At 45.5% G+C, this 18,536-nt stretch overlaps 1 protein-coding gene across 1 annotated transcript; it reads left to right on the top strand.

Moving 5' to 3' along the window:
- Positions 1-250: 250 nt before the first annotated feature.
- On the top strand, positions 251-17,210 carry LOC111852920 (lissencephaly-1 homolog B). Its single transcript, XM_023829300.2, has 11 exons — positions 251-441; positions 5,342-5,615; positions 10,970-11,054; positions 11,379-11,453; positions 11,696-11,902; positions 12,528-12,696; positions 13,794-13,896; positions 14,100-14,328; positions 15,050-15,151; positions 15,232-15,388; positions 15,582-17,210. Exons 2-11 carry the CDS (start codon positions 5,584-5,586, stop codon positions 15,653-15,655), a joined length of 1,233 nt encoding a protein of 410 aa, XP_023685068.1. The 5' UTR covers positions 251-441; positions 5,342-5,583; the 3' UTR covers positions 15,656-17,210.
- The last annotated feature ends 1,326 nt before the right edge of the window (positions 17,211-18,536 follow it).

The following is an 18,536-nucleotide window of genomic DNA, read 5'->3' as shown; positions in this document are numbered from 1 at the left end:
GTCCCACATGATAATGATTTTAAAAACTTCAAACAAATCAGTTATATTTCCAGCCTGACAGGCGTAAAGCGTAATTCTGACCTCATATCTGTATAACTGCTCTATTTCGCAGCACAGCACAGTGGATTAATGTTAGGGCTACGCAAATCTTTGGGGTGTGGGCAGGGAAGGAATCAGTGCGTGTGCCCGTGGACACATGAACGTTTCTGTTTTTTCAATTGGTCATTGGGCAAAATGTGCCGCGCATCCGCGCCCCCGCGACTGACTGCGAGCGCACGCTGGTGCGCGCTACTGGCGTCCGAAGGCGAATGCGGAGGAGAAACAAGGAGATAGAGCCGGTCGCCCAGCAGAGGAGTTCACTTCTCTCCGTCCAGAAATTTCAGTCTCACTACGTGTTTATATGAGCACGGCAGGAGAATTAGATAGTACGGACATTGAAGGGTAAGACTGGCAGGGTTTTGATTTTCTTGCAGGTCGTCCGCGAAGGAAAAACAGCGATGAAAAATGACGATGTGGCCATAATGCGCCTCCTGTCTGCGTTTCAAAATGGCGGATAGGCCGTCGGAGCGGCGCAGAGGGATAAAAAAACAACAACACGCCAACCGGGCAAGGGAGAAAGGACATTCCCGGTTCTGTCCGACCTTTTCTGTGTTAGCGGTCGCGACCCAGCCCATTTGTTCGGTTCCATGAGTGAGTTTATCCCGGAGCGTTTTCCGTTTGTCATCGTTTCCCATCTTCTCCTATCGTAGGTTACCGCCTCGCGCAAAGGGCGTTCGGTCTCCTGCCGGGGGAAGCCGACGCGACCCGGACCGGCGGTTTAGTGCAGATCAGCGGATGGTATATCTGCTTCCGTCCGTTATTGGAATCTGGTACCGTTGACAGGCGGCCATGATTTGTTTAGCTTAGTACGGGCCAGGGCAACGTCGCATAAGACCCTCCATGACATGCCCCGGTTAGATAACGTGGGAGATGTTCCCCCGCTGGTAAGTGTTCATTTTCGTTCGGTACCCCGTTTGAAAAGTGTTATGTCACGCTTGCGTAAGAAGTATTAGAGATGTACACTTGCGTGGTGACCTATGTTTAGGGTCATTTATGGGTCTGTTACAGATGATAATGTACTCACTGTAGCTGTCGTTGACAGTCCTGCGCTACAGCGTTGAAGTAGTTAACTGTCATGTCTTGATATACCTGTTAATGTTTATTAACCTAACCACGGTTGTTGGTGCTGGCGGACCCTCCCCGCTGGTCAGTTCGCCAGGTAAACCTGACGTCTTTCATAAATATTTGATGCGCTTTCTCCGTAATAATTTATATATGAGGGTCGCGGCTTTCTCCCGAAATTGTATTTAACCGAGGAGCCAATCGAAGAGCCATGTTATCAGTTTAGGTAAAAGCTTTGTCAGTGTGGATGTGACGATGTACCTCACTGATTTTGAGAATCTGGCTATGATTGTCAGTGCTAGGGTGGCGATACGGCCGACGCTTGGTGCAGACTATCTCTTCGCCATTTCCGGCGATGATTTGGCGTATCGTGATTTTTGTTTTTCAGTTTCACGCTGATTTTCGGGACCTCTAGCAGTCTTTTAGGGTGTGCTACAATAGGGTGGAGCAAACGGTGCAGGTTTTCGGGGGTGCATTTTGATCGGGCGCGACAGCAGATGTGCTGCGGGCAAGTGGCGAAACGTTATGATCTCACGGAGATCCGTCCAGAAGACAAGCAGCATCCTTAATGAGCCTATCGGAAAATGACATCTTAAAATTTGTACCACACACACCCTTTCCCGTTTACTGCAGGGCTAGACCTGGCAACTTGTGAAGCTGACAAGTCCTCTTCGATGCTTATGTTGGCCCACCTATTAGGATGTTGATTGTTGATAATGAGCACAATGACTATTGTCACTTTGCCTATAGTACCCGTTTTAAACTATTAATTATTAGTCCCTTAATTTAGCCCCTTTTCTTAAAAGATCTGTTGCAGACGAGGTCCACACGATCGCGAAGTGCCTTCAGCGCTGCCCATTCGATGTTTTTTTTTTTTGATTTCCGAAACATAAGTGTCTATTTCATCCACAGAAAATGCCTTAGTCTTTAAGACTGTAAGATGTCGTTTTGCACCTTATTTAAAACGCATCGATCCATCCGTCTCGTACAGAGAAATCCCCTCCTGCTTCTCCAGAGACGGTAAAACCGATATCTCAAGGTATCCGAACCTGAGATAAATAAAACATTATCCTTCAGGCCGTCTGTTTTAAGTAGTACCATGTTTCATACGATTTTACGTCAATATTGCAATTCCTGCTTTAAAAATAGTATGCTGTTATTCTACAACTTGGATATTTAGTAAATTCTTGTGCTCTTTGGTGATTAGGCTGTGATGGGAATGTGGGACTTTTATCACCATCATCATAAATACCAATGTTCCTTTGAAGGTCCTGCTGGATGTCTGCACAATGCGGTTGTTTAGGCCTGTTTTCTAAAAGTACCATACTGCTCAGGTTATTTGGACGCTGCAAGCATTGGTTCAGGCCTTGGATTCCCTTGTGTGATATTGGAGCTGAATGCACTAAAATGCATGTAGCCTTGCATCAGGTTGATGGTGATGGATCAAAGTAGTTTGTTGCTTCTGCACCAAAAGATGGACTCCATTTCTTAGTGCATCTTGGACTTTTATTTTGCATTGTGAGGGTGTTTTATTGTCTGTTTTTTCCCTCATGTTCTTAGGAATTCTTACTGCCCACTGGTAGCTGTTGTAGATTTGCTCTGTGTAATGAAGTACAGCTAGTATACTTTCAGACCAGATGCAGTAGTAGGACCACCTAAATAGGATTACAGTAGAAGGCTTACTGACTTTGACTGCTCCCGGTAACAGTGCTCAGCCCCTCCCTTTGGAAAAGGGGCTTCATTGTCTACTAGGGGAGTCCAGTTCACTTGAGGGTGTTCAGTTGGGGAGGAAGTTGGAGTTTTTTTTTTTTGCATTATACATTCCATGCATTTCTGAGATTGTTTGAACTCTGAAAAGTCTGCACTCCACTTCTGTGTTTCTGTACATCCTATAATCTTCACCCAATTAAAAAAAGCTTCCTAATCTAATGTGTGTGTGTGTGTGATGGTATTAGAATCAGAATAAAATAATATTCCAAAATGAAATTGTTTAATAATCCTTTAATTAATGCTGAACTCGTTTCTGCCATACTCAGATTTTCCTGTAAACAATCGCTGTCCAGTGATGCATGATGGCATGAGGCTCTGTTATTAAATCATCAGTGTTCAGTGAGTATGTTTAATAACATCACCCTCAGACCTCTTTGGCTTGTCCTTTTGTAGATAGTTTGTGCAGTTGCTGCAAGTAGCATAAACTACAGCACAGTATTGCATCAGCAGTGAATTTATTTGTAGATGTGAATATTTCTGAATTGTCTGAAGGTTTAGTTAGTTTGTTGGTGCCGGTCAGCCACTCTGTGTTGTGTATGTCCCAGAGCTCATCTGAAGGGTTTTTGGATGGGTATCGAGTAACTTCTGTAGGAGTCACCTTTATTCCTCTGATACATGTCCATCCAGTCTGATGTACTACAAAGAGTATGGTTTTTGTTCACCTGGTGATCATTCTCTAGGATGGGTTCACAGGAAGGTTATAATGATGGAGGTCTCACTTGAGGCTGAGGCTGCTTTTTTGTTTGTAGAGGAAGTAGGTGAGCACTGTAAGATGGTACCAGCTGACCTGAGGGTGTTCCCTGTCTGTCTCCCCTGGTTATTTTGCTCATTGGCGGTGTAATTTTTGTTTACTGGGTCCACAATGACGGAAACATGGAAGTGAAATATAAACAATTGAAAAGAGGACTTTAATTGACATGAGTGGAACAGAATGGAGATGCGCCTTTGAAGCCGTTCGTGTGGTTCTTACTGTTTGCTTCCATATAGCCTGGACTCCTGAGCTGAGGCAGCCACATGATGATTGCAACAGGTACCGCAGTCTACTTGGGATGGACACAAAACATGTACATTTAAATGATCACTTTGCCTTTGAGCTGCGTCCTTGGGGTGCATCCATCTTTAATTAGGGTGGAAGCGTTCTTGGCTCCATCCTAGGTGTTGAAGCGGGAAGCTGTCAGTTATTATTTTTTTTCCTCTTTAAACTACAATGCATTGCAGTTCACCAGCAGGAGGCTGCTTAGTGTTTCTTTACCCCCATCTTTCTGCCCTTGCTTGAAAGAATTCTCCTGACAGTTTTGTGCTCAGCTGAGCATCATCCCAGAGGTTCAGAAGCCTTCAAGCATTCGAGATAGTAGTAGATAGTTCGAGCTGAGCTCTCGCTCCCCTTAGCCCTTTGATAATATATATTTTTTTAAGATGAGAATCTGTCTTTACATGATGGTAGTGTGGGGCCCTCATGTTCTCTTGCCAATTCGCCGGCTTAGCGGTGATGTCACTGCTCCTGAGCTACATTTCTGACAATGGGTCTTTGAGATCAGGGGCTGTGGAACATTGTTTTGCAGAATCTGCAGACACCAGAGCTTCTTCCAAATGGTAACTAGACATTCCAAACATGCTGCTTGCTGTTGGTATCTCTCGCTTTATTGGTGGGTTGGCTGACTGCTGTGCCCCACCCTCATGAAATTTTATGAAGTGTTTTTTTTTTTGTATTTCTCCTTTCGGACACAGCAACAGGCTTTTGCCTCTGGGCTCTTAAACCCATAGCTCTTTGATCTCCGGTCAAACCACTGGGTTGTCGTTTTTGTTGGCTCTGTGGGCCAAGTTGGTCTCCAGCTTCCATTAAGTGAAACTGCGAGTCATAATGGCACGTCTGCTGGAAATAAACAGTCAATTGCCGGAGGGTGCAGGGCAGAGGCTCTGTAAGATGGCTTTTCTCTGTTCCGCTGAAGACCACGCCCAGTCCCGTCGCTGGCATCACCAGCGTGGCACTTAAAGGCGTTGTCAGCTGTGTCGGATACATTCTCTGGGAACATCGTCATTGTTAGTGATGGTGCAGAAACATCTTGAAACATACTGTGCAAGTTTATACCAAAAAAATCATACATAAAGATAATATAAAGTTGAGATTGCAATATGTGGTGGCTGAGTCACAAACATTAATTTGGTTATATTGGTTAATGGAGGTATTGTATGAAATGTATTAGTTTATTAAATGAAGACTCAGTCCTTTTTCTGTGGTTGTACCATGTTCTGCTGTGTTGTGCTCCCAGTGGATCCATCGTTCTTTGTTAAACCTCTTTTGTTTAGCCTATTTATGCCTCATACCAGTGTCTCTGTTTAATGTTCTATGTCATCTCCGGCAATGCTTAACCTAAAAGGCGTCTCCCCTCTTTCTGTCCCCTCTGTACAGATGAAAGGCCAATCTGATTGTTGAGTGTCCGCATAGCCCTCGTCAGTCTCGAACCCGGAGCCAGATACTGGAGAAGGGGCCCGCATCGTGCACACAGAGCAGGCCTTTAAGCATTGGACCCTCCCACTGCTCTGCCTCCAACCCCAGCCTGAGTGCCAAGCTTGTGTCCGGATCACCGATCGTCTGCTGGAGGGTCCTCCTCCCCCTGCTGTCCCGCCTTTGCCCCATCCCCGGCAGCAGCCATGGTGCTGTCTCAGAGGCAACGTGATGAGTTGTGAGTTCCACCCCCAATACATTTTGAAACTACAAAATTTCCATTGCATGAATACTGAACCTTTTCACCATCGTGACTGTAACATTGATGTTAGGCCTGAGTATAGCCTGTTTGATCTGTTCGCCTTCTGAATTACCATCAAGGTCAGTGATATCTGGCCTTGTTGACATGCTATATGCGAGTGTTGTGTGTTCCAGCATCACCTCATGTGTATCAGAATGTCTGCAGTATTCACATTATTCTTGTGTTGACACACGGGTCCAGAAATGTGATAAGTGTGTGAGAAATACAGAATTTCTTCTCCCTCTTTCCATTTCCTTTGAACCAACTGTTCAGTAAAGAATTGTAGTGTAATCCCAGGAAGCAAGGCTGGGGACAGCCCCTTTGGGATGCCAGTCTATCACAGGGGACACCCACCCACACACACAAACACTTGCATACCTCGGGACATTTTGTCACACTGGGTTACGTAACCTTATGCTTTTTGGCAGTGAGGAGAAAATTGAATGCCTGGGAGAAATGCATATATACTTCACAGATACAAAGCTGGGCATGGGAATTAAACCCTCCATTTTGGACATGTAAGGCCACACTTCAGCCCAGAGGTTTTTACAAAATAAATAGGGCAGCAGTGTTCAGTGTGATGTGAGGGATTGTTATCTTCATATCTGTGGCCAGCCTGCCCTCTTGGGTTTATGGTATTCTGGCTTGCTTGTACTGGTAGCGGGGCATGTAGAAGTTCCTGTCTTCCCTCTTCTGTTCTTTGCAGGTCAGGTATAAATTATCTGGGGCTAATGTTCCTCATGTTTATGAAGAGATGTTCTGGTTGACCTGTCAGCTTGTATCTTCTTGATGTGCCCCGCTGTTCTGTTTGTATTACCTTCACTGTACGGAAGTGTGGCATGCTGTTCAGTTCTTTGTTTCAGCTCAGATTTAAGAACTTGTTCTGCTCTTATTGTCATCTTGTTGCATTTGAACGGGTAGAACGTCAGGAGATGTTTAGTTACTCGTGACATGCCTATACTGACTACCGCGAGCTGAGTTTGGTTTGGAAAGCAGCCATGTGGAACGTGCTGGGGGCAGGAACCTTACTGATTGGCCAATCTGCTTGCAGCAGCAGAGGGTGGGTGATGAGGAAGTGGGCTGGCCTGCCAGTCCTGTGTTTGGGCATTGGTGCAGATGTGTTAAAGGGTAGCCCAGCCATGAGGTACATTATCTGTTTGATGAGTAGGTCATATTTTTACACATTTAAGCAGCTGGGTATTACAGGACCACTACATTTTAAAATTCCTAATGTGGACAGGTTGATTTAGGATGCTTATAAAAGACTTTGTCGCATTATTCGCAGTGCATCAGAGTGCATTCTCCTCCCCTTCGTGGAATACAGGATGGATGTGGGTTTGCGTTGTGCGACATTTCGGTTTGCGTGCAGCTTGCTGCGAATGAGGGCGACTGGAACTGGAGTTGATCATGGTGCTGTGATGAGCACCTCTTTGCCTGCTGTGCTGGGCTCTTGTCTCACCCTAGCTGGACTGCTGGGGTGAAACCCTTTAAAACGTTACGAGATGATGAGACTGAAACTGTGGGCATGTATCTCCTTTGAGGAATCCCTTCTTACTGTACATTAAGTACATTGTAATTATAATTATCCATGTGTATTAGCCCATACTTAAGAGCCTGTTTGTCATGTGTGTTTGCCTTTATGGTGCTATACTTTTTGGGCTGGACTTTGAGTAGTGATGGGCAAATGAAGCTTCATGAACCATTTGCTGTATTTTCTGACCCCAGATGGTTCTCTCTGTTCATAAAAGGGCTCAAAGCATGCCCCAAAGAAAACCAAGAGTGGCACCTAGTGGAGTAAAAAATTCAGCAAATGGTTCATGAAGCTTCATTTGCCCATCACTAAATTTGGGGCTTTGCTGTATGATCGTGGTCCTTGGAAGATGCCTTGGAGATAACGGGTCAAGTCCAGGGTCTCCTCTCCCATGTTTCTGCACCATCACTAACACCTGTGCTGAATGTTGAGTGATTGTTTTTTGCCTTTCTTGCTGTCAGACAGAGGCACAGTGACCCTGTGTGGTGGACTAATGTGCTGAATTTGACTGAGTTGCCCTGCTGGGGTTTTGATTCACTTCCCAGGAAAGCAGAGGTGTAAGACATGTAACCTAGATCCAGGCTGTGGGATTGTGTTCCCCCTACAGTGTAGAAAAGAGGCATGTTCCAGGGAATTTCATCCAACTGAAGCCAACAAGGAGCCTTAGCTGGCAGCGAAGCAAGGACTCATAATCTAATACTGCCTCTACAGAGCTTGCTTTGTGCTCGAGTTCTCCCACGGTGACCAGACAAAGCCCTGCTGGTGCCCCAGGGTTCCTCCAGGCCTTTTCATATGCAGCCAGTATTCCACCAGGAACACTGGGATTTTGGGGAGGGGTTGGTTCATTTCCAAAAATAAACTATGTATTTTCAGGTCACACCCTTTTTCACACCCACTGATGTTTGCAAATTCTAGTCATTTGTAAAAAAGTGGAAATGGCCAAACTTATTAAATATACCCCATCAGTCAGTCTACCACCAGCACCTCCCCGGCTGACGAGTTTTACCAGCCCATGAATTTTTTAGTTTTTTTGCAACATAGTAAACAGGTCTGCGGTCATCAACTGGTTGGGAATGCATAGTCTGTTTCCCAAACCGGTTCTCAGGGACTTGCAGACAGTCCATGTTGTTGCTTGGTTAGGTAAGGGAGCTGAGAAGGAGGAAAAACGTGGACTGACTGTGGGTCCTCGAGGACCAGGTTGGGCAACGATGATCTAAGGGCCTTGATAGGGGTCAGGCAAACAGCGGTTCAAACTCTGTCTAAATTCTCTGCGTTCTCTCAGGTGCACTTTTACAGCATTTGTCACCAAATAGAGATGGGCCAGTTATTATTGCCGATGGCAAGCAACTGATCTGTTTGAGTGGTGTGTATGGATCTGCAGCTGGACACAGGGCTGCAGTGTCATCTAAGAAGCCCATTTTTCACCTGTCCTTTGATAGTTCCTTGTAGGTACAGTGAAAGTGTGCAACTGTCAATCTGCTCCTGTCAGCTGATACTCTACTAATAGGTGTCTATAGGCCTGTCTCTGTTCAAAAACATATTCATTTTATAAATTGTGGTTGGTTGTTGACTATCTGCATGAAAGTTGAGAAAATGTGGCTTAGTGTTGGGTTCACCAAAAATCTGATAGCATTACAACCCTAATGTTGGCACAGTTTGTTTTGTGTTTTTTATTGGTCTAGCTGACCTGGATCCATATCCAACTCAAAATGTTGACGTTTAGGTCACAAGGGTGTGTTAAAAGTTGTAGCCTTCCACAACTGCGAGTCTTTTCAGTAAAATATTATAACAACTCAGGAGAACAAGCTTCAGTGATGAGGAAATGGGTATCAATGCCGGTGAAAGTGAACATTTCAGTGACCTGCAATGATGTCGCCTCTGTTCAGGCTCCAACGGACAGTGAACGTGACAGAGTATCTGTACCCATGATTGGTCTTTATGCAACACCCCATCTTCCATGTCGTCTGTTGTAGAGTCTACTCTCAGGGTCCTGTGCTACTGTAACAAGCTACATGGTATGTATCTCCTATAGCTTTAGGTTCAGAAAAGTAAATTGTTTGATGTCGATGGGTGGGCTCTGGGGCCACCCCGCTTTTAATTTTTCCAGTGCTTGATCATTGTGGTAGAAGGGACGTCAAAGCTGTGGCTTCCTCCCCTTCCTAGCTAGGGGTGACTCCGATGTAGGGCAGTGATGTCACAGGCTGAGAGGAGCAAACCCCCATCTTTGATGTTAGGAGGAGAAACCGACTTAGGTTAGAGTAGTGAAAGCATGCATGTACAGATATACACCCCCTGTTTCCTGTGGAGTCCCAGCCAGGCTTCCATGTGGCTCTTCATGGTGTCCTACCCTGAGCTGTCTGTGGCCCTGATGTTCCTGTTGTCCTTTTGCTCCTAAATGGTGATCCATCTGTGTGTTGGTCATTAGGAGTCGGGTCAGCATAGCTTCACCGAAGCCCTGCTTGCAATAGAACACCAGACTTGGCCGTGAAAAGACTCTCCTCATCTGTATTTTTGACCACGGCCCAGTCCTCGGGAATGCGGTTTCCTGGTGTCCATGGAAACCAGAGCGCAGTGATTTGGCTTCCCATGTGTTGCTGCCGTTTCCCTCTCGGTGTGATTTTCAGTCTGGCTTTCTAAGGAGAGGGGGGTCTGCAGTGAATGAAGAGGGTGTGATCCTTTTGTCTTTCACGTAGGAATACACCCTTGCCTGCATATGTATACCGCAGCACCACTTCGCTCTAGTTCAGGCTGCTGCTGGGAGTGCCCAAGGTGTTGGGTACGTTTGGGGGAGGCTACTATTAAAAAAGCATGATGCTGTTATAGCCGTGTCAGCTGATTGGGGTGTGAGTGTCGGTAAGGGCCTAGGGCCTGCATGTATGTGTTCCCGCTGACAGGAGTGACCTTTGTGAGCTTATCATTTTTTCCACATCTTTCTCTTGCCGCTTGCTGGTTCCTTTCGTTGCCGTTTTAAAAAGAAAAGTGTGTTTGTCGGACTCGCACAAGCTTTTCTCTGCATTGTTCTCAAGGGCTTCCAGATGGAGGCCTTTTGGTAACTTTTAGTCAGTGTCTCCCTTGATAGGTGTACTTGGTGATGAACAGTCATTTTGGCATCAGCTCAGGACCATAAATTCTGCCCATTTGCAAACCTTTTATCGGTGTAATTTAACTTCTGTAGTAGGGCTGGGTGGTATATCAGGATATTTTCAAGTGAGATATGAGACAGTACCGTTAATATAGACACACTTATATTGTTTGTTAAAATATGAGCAGATTTTTAATAGAGACCTATAGTAATCCTTCCGGGTTGTAAATAGTGCAAATTTCCAGGCGTCTTGGAAGATAGGAATATTGTAATTTGCAATATTTGTTTTATATGGTTGAAGGATAATACCTTCCAGTTAAGTGCACTTCCAATGGTTGCGTGCTTCTGTTTGCCAAACTGATTTTACATTTTTTGGCTCCAAACATTCACACCCTGTTTTGAGAGCAGTACCTTGAACTGAGAAAAAAAAATACCATGATTCCACATCACTGTGCTGCCTAAAAATACCATAGTCTGGTTTTTGATCCATACCGCCCAGTTCTGTTATGTACTTTTTATGATTTAACGTACTGGTGTATAATAAATTTGCTTTTGGTGCACAAACCCTGATGAAACTGGCCCCTCTGAGAGGTTCTCATACAGCCTGGCAGCTCTGTCCCGCTTCGGGGTGTGCCTGGATGTTCCTAATGGCTTTTCCCCCCTCTCTCTGTTTCCCAGAAACCGAGCGATAGCCGACTACCTCCGCTCCAATGGCTACGAAGAAGCATATTCTGTTTTCAAGAAGGAGGCAGAGTTGGATATGGTAACATGGGGGGGGGCACTAGCAGACTCGCACGCTCACTGTGCCCTTACCTCAGACATAGACTTCTGCAGTCATGTGTGCATGTTCTAGGTTACATTAACGCATCTGTAGGAATGATTAACAGTGACAGTTTTAAGCATGCTTGTGTTAGCCACTTTCCCCTCTGATAAACTCCTGAAATGACACACACTCTCCAAACTCCTGTGTTAGTCTGCAGGCAGTGTGTGGGAGATGAAGCCATGTGAATGAGTTAAGCGTGTAATATAGGTATACCACCTGGCCTTGTCTTGGGGGTGCTGCTCATTTGTCTCCTTTCACTTTCAGAATGAAGAATTAGACAAAAAGTATGCCGGTCTTCTGGAGAAGAAATGGACTTCAGTGATCAGATTACAAAAGAAGGTTGGTACTTTGATTGGAGATGCATCTGCATGGGTTACACACACACACACACACACACACACACAGAGTTCACGTATTCATATCTTTGTGGGGACTCTCCATTCAACCCCTACCCAGCCCTAACCTTAACCATAAGTAACCAAACAAAATACAAGACTTTTGGCATTTTTACTTTGTTGATTGCAGTCACAGATTTTTGGTAGGCTTTCCCTTTGTCAGAAATCACTTTCCCTCCGGTGCAGGTGATGGAGCTAGAATCCAAGCTGAATGAGGCTAAAGAGGAGATCACCCTGGGGGGCCCCGTGGGACAGAAGCGGGACCCCAAGGAGTGGATTCCGCGGCCTCCGGAGAAGTATGCATTGAGTGGACACAGGAGCCCCGTGACTCGGGTCATCTTCCACCCTGTGTTTAGCGTCATGGTCTCTGCTTCGGAGGACGCTACAATAAAGGTATCACCCCTGGCCCTGTGTCTACACGCATAGGTGCAAGAATAACGTCCGGTACTGTTGCTATTATTTAGCTATAAACGGTGCTCTTTTGTCCCCTCCTGGTGCACATGTGGCTACTGTGAATGATTATTTATTCATTGGAAAGCTGGGGGGGTACAGATGCTTTGTGTCTCGGTGCACATGCACATGGATGACTCTGGAAACAGGCTTCACCCCCCCCCCCCCAGTTCTGATGTTTGATAGGAATTGATTGACCTTTCCCACCTTAAAAGCTGTCAATCCAGGCATCCTTCCTCAGAGACCTGTTAACTCTCTGTTCAGAGAGATCACACATGAGATCAGGGCATTGGGTTTTACGGAAATGTCAGCACAGCGTGATAAAGGGTAGTGGTTAGCTATGGGTGCTTAGCCTCGGTTCCACCACTTGGGTAGACGTGAGTCCCCTATAACTGTGATCCTTGGTACACAGGTGCCTGCTGCTTGACTCCATTTCTCTCCACAAGCTATTGTTTTTTTCCCCCCACTTTGTTTCTAACACTACCCATGGAGAGAACAGATGGGCCAGCCAGGCTCAGGGCAGGGGGCCGTGTTGTGACGCTGGTGTCCGTTTCTCTCTCTCTTCAAGGTGTGGGACTATGAAGCAGGGGACTTCGAGCGGACACTGAAAGGCCACACAGACTCCGTGCAGGACATCTCCTTTGACCAGACCGGCAAGCTGCTGGCCTCCTGCTCTGCTGACATGACCATAAAGCTCTGGGACTTCCAAGGCTTTGAGTGCATCCGGACCATGCATGGTGAGTGGGGGGCGGGGCCAGTGAAAGGAAGGAGTGTGGCCCATGCTGTGATTGGTGGGAGGTTGAATCTGAATTAATCTGGGTAAATTTCTTTGTGAGCAGGGTTTCAAAGGAGGGTGGTAAATTTCTGGAAACTTTCCAGAAACTTTCCATTCCATGGGAAGTTAAGCTGGGGAATTTTGGAAATATTTCACGTTGGAAACTTTCCATGGGAAATATATGGGAATTAATGGAAAATTTCCAAAATTTTGCATCCCTAATTGTGAGACTTAATCTCTTCCAAATAATTTCTCAAGGTCACCTCAGCTGTACATTTTCGCACTTAAAATTTGCTTCTGATGATCAGTGGGAGGGTTTCTCAAGCGTGTTGTTCGGTGGGGGTGACTTGAATGGCTTCTCTTTAGGGATAATGTATGATGTCATACACCAACTTCACAGAGCAAGTGAAATACAAGGCCCACCTTAACAGGCCATCGCATAGCTTGTACAGGCTTTGTGGTGAGCACTGACATCCTGCAGAATCACCACCCTTCACCTGAAACCGTGTCTGATTTCTGCTTCTAGGATGTGAGCTCTGCCTGACTGAGAGAGACATTCATGAATAAGTTGGTCTGAGTCATCTGATCTGCCTGTCACTGCTTTAATTCACCTGCAGAGAGCTGGCAGGGTCGCCTTGGATACCAGGCATATAGTTCTGGTGGCAGGAGATTCAGTTCTTATTCACAGTAATAGTTTTTATATCCAACAGTGTAATACTGTTGGTATGGTCAGTTCCCATATCATATGGAGGGGCCCGCTGTGTCACCACCTGACCTAATGACAGCGTCTTGACAGCTGCCTGCTTTAGGAATCTTTCTTAGGACCTTCCTCATATGTCATCACCTTGTTTACTCACTGAGTCCCAGCAGGAAATCAGCCGTGGGGGGGTTAATCAGCTGATGCTATTGGGCTTGCGTAATTTATGATTTGGAGGGGGTTCTATCTCATATTTTGTGGATTATTGTTTAACAAACCCTCTCAGTTGTAGATGTTGAAGTCTCCACTTTTTCTGTGGATGAGCTGTAAATGCGTGACCTGCTCTTGTGTGTGTGCTGCAGGGCATGACCACAATGTGTCGTCTGTAGCCATCATGCCCAATGGAGATCACATCATCTCTGCCTCCAGGGATAAGACCATCAAAATGTGGGAAGTGGCCACTGGGTAGGTGATGTGGAGCCGACGTGAGGAAGCTGGCAGGTGGACGTTAGAACAGGCTTAATTCCATCCCTTTACGTTCCATAATTTTGTCACTGACCTCTTGCTCTGCTGATCCTTTACGTAATACGGAGCTTCTGGCTCGAGGGGTACTGGGAAATGTAGTTTTATGTGTGGGTTTGTTGTTCCAATCTGGCGGTGTTTCTTAGGTACTGTGTGAAGACGTTTGTGGGCCACCGGGAGTGGGTGCGCATGGTGCGGCCCAACCAGGATGGATCCCTCATTGCTAGCTGCTCCAACGACCAGACGGTTCGCGTGTGGGTCACAGCTACTAAGGAGTGCAAGGCGGAACTACGGGAGCACGAGCATGTGGTGGAGTGCATCTCCTGGGCCCCCGAGAGTGCCTACCCTACTGTTCTGGAAGCCACAGGGTCAGAGGTCAGACCCGATCCCACCCCAACTAAATATTTGAGCCCCTTGTTTCATTCCTCTAGGTTAAGTGGGGCAGCTATGAGTTTGTTGCCTGTAATTCCCAGACATTAGATAGAGGTGCAGTCAGTTCCTCTATATTTCCTTCAAAGTAAAATCACTCCTTGTTTAGAGACTGAGTTCCCTTCCAGCAACTGGGTTACTAAGCAAAATCGTGGCATGACCGCGACTGCGCTTATGACTTCAGCCTTCCATACTCAATTCCTTTTATTCTTCATGAAATGGACATTTTTAACATTTCATGCGTTCTACTTCAAAGCTCTCTCTCACTCTGTTCTTACATTGGTCATAAATGCGTGCATTGATCGGAAAATGAATTTATTATTATTGCCGTAGCAGCAAATGCTCGCTAAGCATGGTACTCACTAAATGAAGAGTGGTTGTACAGAGTCGAATCTAACAAGCCTGGGAGAACTAGTTGGAAACTGCAGCAAACATTGTGACCATGAGGAGGGCTGCAGATTTTAGTATGATTGGAGAGGCTCCTAATATGAAGCATCCATTCCCCCGATTTTAATAAGGTCCAACCTCTGCCTTGTGGATAAAGTGCTCTGGACCAATCAGATTGCTTTCTGGGGATTTGGTCTCGCCCACTGACGGCTGAGTGACAGCATTCAAGCCAATAGACCTGTTGGCCTGCAGCCTCCCCACTGGCCCTTTTTTCTTTCAGAGTAAGAAGGGTGGGAAGCCCGGCCCCTTCCTGCTGTCAGGTTCCAGAGACAAGACCATCAAGATGTGGGACGTGAGCACCGGCATGTGCCTTATGACACTGGTGGGTGTGCGTGCTGCGGGAGTGTCTGTGCCGTCTGACCCAGGACACGTGCACAAAGTTTACACAGCTCCTTTCTGCAGGTCGGCCATGACAACTGGGTGCGTGGCGTGATGTTTCACCCAGGAGGGAGGTTCATCGTGTCCTGTGCCGATGACAAGACCCTCCGTATCTGGGACTACAAGAACAAGCGCTGCATGAAGACCCTGAGTGCCCACGAACACTTCGTTACCTCTCTGGGTAAGGGCCCCTGTTGTGTTCATGTGCTTTGGTAGGAACGTCGCAGGCTTATGCAAATGACATGAACGGCTAGCCATAGACATGCTGTGTGAGGAGGCTTGTATTCTAAAGGCTGTTGGGTGAGAATCTACACTGCTAGTACTAAGTGAAATATATAATGTAGGATATATGCTACATAAACTCTTTTTGACAGATTTCCACAAGACGGCCCCGTACGTTGTGACTGGCAGTGTGGATCAGACATTAAAGGTGTGGGAATGCCGCTGAATGTATCTACGGGCGACGACCCCTCCCCCTTCACCTTCTGACCCCGCCCCCCTCTCTGCCTCCATCCTGACTCCCTGGACGCACTCGGTTACCATGGTTACTACCCATCAATCGCCGTTTAAATAACCATTGTCCTTTTATGTAAATTATTCTGGATGTAGACTGAGCTATTAAATGTTACACACAAAAGTATTCTTGCATGGTGAATCCAAAATTGTATACTGTAAATTTGCATACCGTCGTGTAGAAATTGCATAGGGTTAACAGTACAGGTGGGCCGTTAGCCCTACTGGACTTACAAGCTGCATACAGTGACTGGGTCATTAAGAAGTAGAGCGATAAAATGCTAATTTAATGACAGTGTCGTTCCTGTGTGTCAGGTTATTTTGTCAGTTTTTTTTTTTTGTTTTTTTTTTTTTTTTGGTTTGTTTTTTTGTTTTGTTCTGCCTGTTTGTCATCTGGTGCCTCGCTTTGAGAGGGATAGAAAATCAAAACAAAATTTAAAGTATCTGTATTTGGTCTGTGGGGTCCTTTTCTGGAACAGTGATTTGCAGTGTGACCGCCCTTCTGAAGCGTGCTTACTCCCCTCCCTCCTGTGCAGTATGTGATGTGGGGTGCCGAGCCTCGTACCCTTGTCATGACGTGTGATGGCTTCCTTGAGTGAATGGGAACTAGACCGTTTCAGCACTGCTGCCCATGACTAGAAGCCCAACTGTACTGAAGTCCCAGGCACTTTGGGGTTAGCCAGGAGAAGGCTAATAAGGACATGCTAGTTTGACTGTAACTAGGAGTTTATGTGGTAACCTTAAACGTAATTAGAATCCCAGTCTGAACAAGACCCACCATCGAATCAAACTGAACCATTCGTTCCATAAGTGTAAGGAGCGGCAGCAGCAGGCCAAGGCAGCCTGGCTGTGTGAACCACCCACCCCCCAGACGATGGGCCACCCCGCCCAGAAACACGCACACAGGTTCTGACAAGGATGCCCAGGAATATCCCCACATTACATGTATATAATGGACAGCTGGAGGGGATGAGGGGGACCTCAGTGCAGAAGAAACACAATTTCTGTACAGAATTAAAAATAAAGTGCACTTTCTTCAGAAGATACAGCCACTGTATGGATCAACATTTTCCCTCCCCGGGATCTATTTTATTCATACAGTTAATAGTTACTGCTTAGTCTTAGTTGAATTTTTCCCCCTCCTCTTTGGCTTTATTTTCCCTCCCTAACTCCCCCCCTCCCAATCCAACCCAGTATGGTGATTCTGTTCCAAATTGGATACAGTGGAACACGAGGAAAGCGCTAAAGACAGCCTAATCTTTCCACTCCCCCCCCCCCCCCATGCACATACTTCAGGTTCAAACAGAAAAGCATTTAAAGTCCCTTTAACTTGCACACCCTTGCTCTCCTTAAATCTTCAGTCCTGTCTGACTCAAGATTTAAGATGTTGAAAAAAATAAAGATTAATAAATGCACATGCCAATATCATTTTAATTAGCCTTTTCATGAAGATGCAATTATATAATAAAGAATTTCACTGCTGAACCAAACCATTCTATGCATTTCTCTTCTGTTTGTCCTGTGATTGCTTTCTTTTAGAGTTTAGAGTGACACAACTTAGTCCATTTCAGGAGAGGGCTTCTGCAAAACGACTGACAGACGTGGGTTGGAAGATTCCTTCCTACAATGAGGAAAAGGGATAAATCAGAGTATTGCTATGCATTTGGAATTACAGGCCTGTGTACTTTTTTTTTTTTTAAGCGTCAGAGGTTTTCAAGTGGTGAGGTTATATGAGATGATATGATGATCTCAAAGTAATGTGAGCCTACGTAGTACCAGTTGAAATGGATCAGCAGGTACACTGTTCAGATGCTTTCAGTCACTGTAGCAATGGAGGAGAGGAACTCTCAGAATCCAATGCTGACTGTCTGCCCAGCTCTGCCTGGGCATGCAAACAAAGAATATGAGGACAATGATCCTGTTTTCATACAACCAAGGTGTAAACTTGTCATAGAATCCTACAGTGAGCCAGTTCTCCAAGCAGGTCTATGTAAGCCATCTGATTGAAGGCCACACGATATCACGCTTCCATGGGAGTGAACCAGCACTTCAGCTCAGATCGGGACATGTACAGCAGCACCAGCAGCCACAGCTACAGTAGTGTTACGTTTTAGTGTAGGTAAACTAAAGTAATAGGTCTTCAACTGATACGAATCACATAAAAGAGATGTCAGGAGACAACAAGGATTCTGAAATACCAAATCCCAGTGTCATATAGAATGCACAAGCAGCAATTAAATATGAAATGTTAATATACTGAGTTAATTCGAGACATTTATATTCAGTGAAGCCTGAATTAATAACAACTTACCCATTCAATCTGAATTTAAAGAGGGATCTGAAAAGCTAGCCAATAACTTAAAGTAGGTACACTGATGATAAATTTGAGGGAAATGTGAGCTCTAGCTTTGTTTATTATCAGCTTCCATTTCCATCAGTATTTAAAAATTCATTATTCTAGTTCTGTATCCTCTTGAACAGCAGGAGAAAGGGCTGGGTACAGACTACAGGCCTACCAGCTGGGGGTGAACACTTTCAATAAATTATCATTTCGGTCGCCCAGAAAAAATAGCCATCTGTTTGCAGGTCTTATTAAGGAACAAAATTGTGCGCATACATAAAAAGTAGTAATGACATCGCATGTAAGAGCCAGCGAGTAACTTTTTGGTTAGTATACTACATTGTATACTACATAAACACATCTATTCGGCATATTAATTAATTCTTTAACTAGAATTAGGTGATCAGTGTCAACACACCACAGCACGCAACAACGAAATGTGTCCTCCGCATTTAACCCATATGTGACATTCGTG

This window comes from Paramormyrops kingsleyae, chromosome 18, assembly GCF_048594095.1.
Source record: "Paramormyrops kingsleyae isolate MSU_618 chromosome 18, PKINGS_0.4, whole genome shotgun sequence".
NCBI classification, from domain to species: Eukaryota; Metazoa; Chordata; class Actinopteri; order Osteoglossiformes; family Mormyridae; genus Paramormyrops; species Paramormyrops kingsleyae.
The sequence above is the reverse complement of the archived record's forward strand: the minus strand, read 5'-3'. Positions and strand labels throughout refer to the sequence as shown.

Excerpts from the sequence above, each read along its gene's own strand:
- LOC111852920 (XM_023829300.2), top strand. The coding sequence starts at position 5,584 with ATGGTGCTGTCTCAGAGGCAACGTGATGAGTT. Across the intron at positions 12,697-13,793 it reads GTGCATCCGGACCATGCATG|GGCATGACCACAATGTGTCG; the intron begins GTGAGTGGGGGG and ends TGTGTGCTGCAG. Across the intron at positions 14,329-15,049 it reads TGGAAGCCACAGGGTCAGAG|AGTAAGAAGGGTGGGAAGCC; the intron begins GTCAGACCCGAT and ends TTTTTCTTTCAG.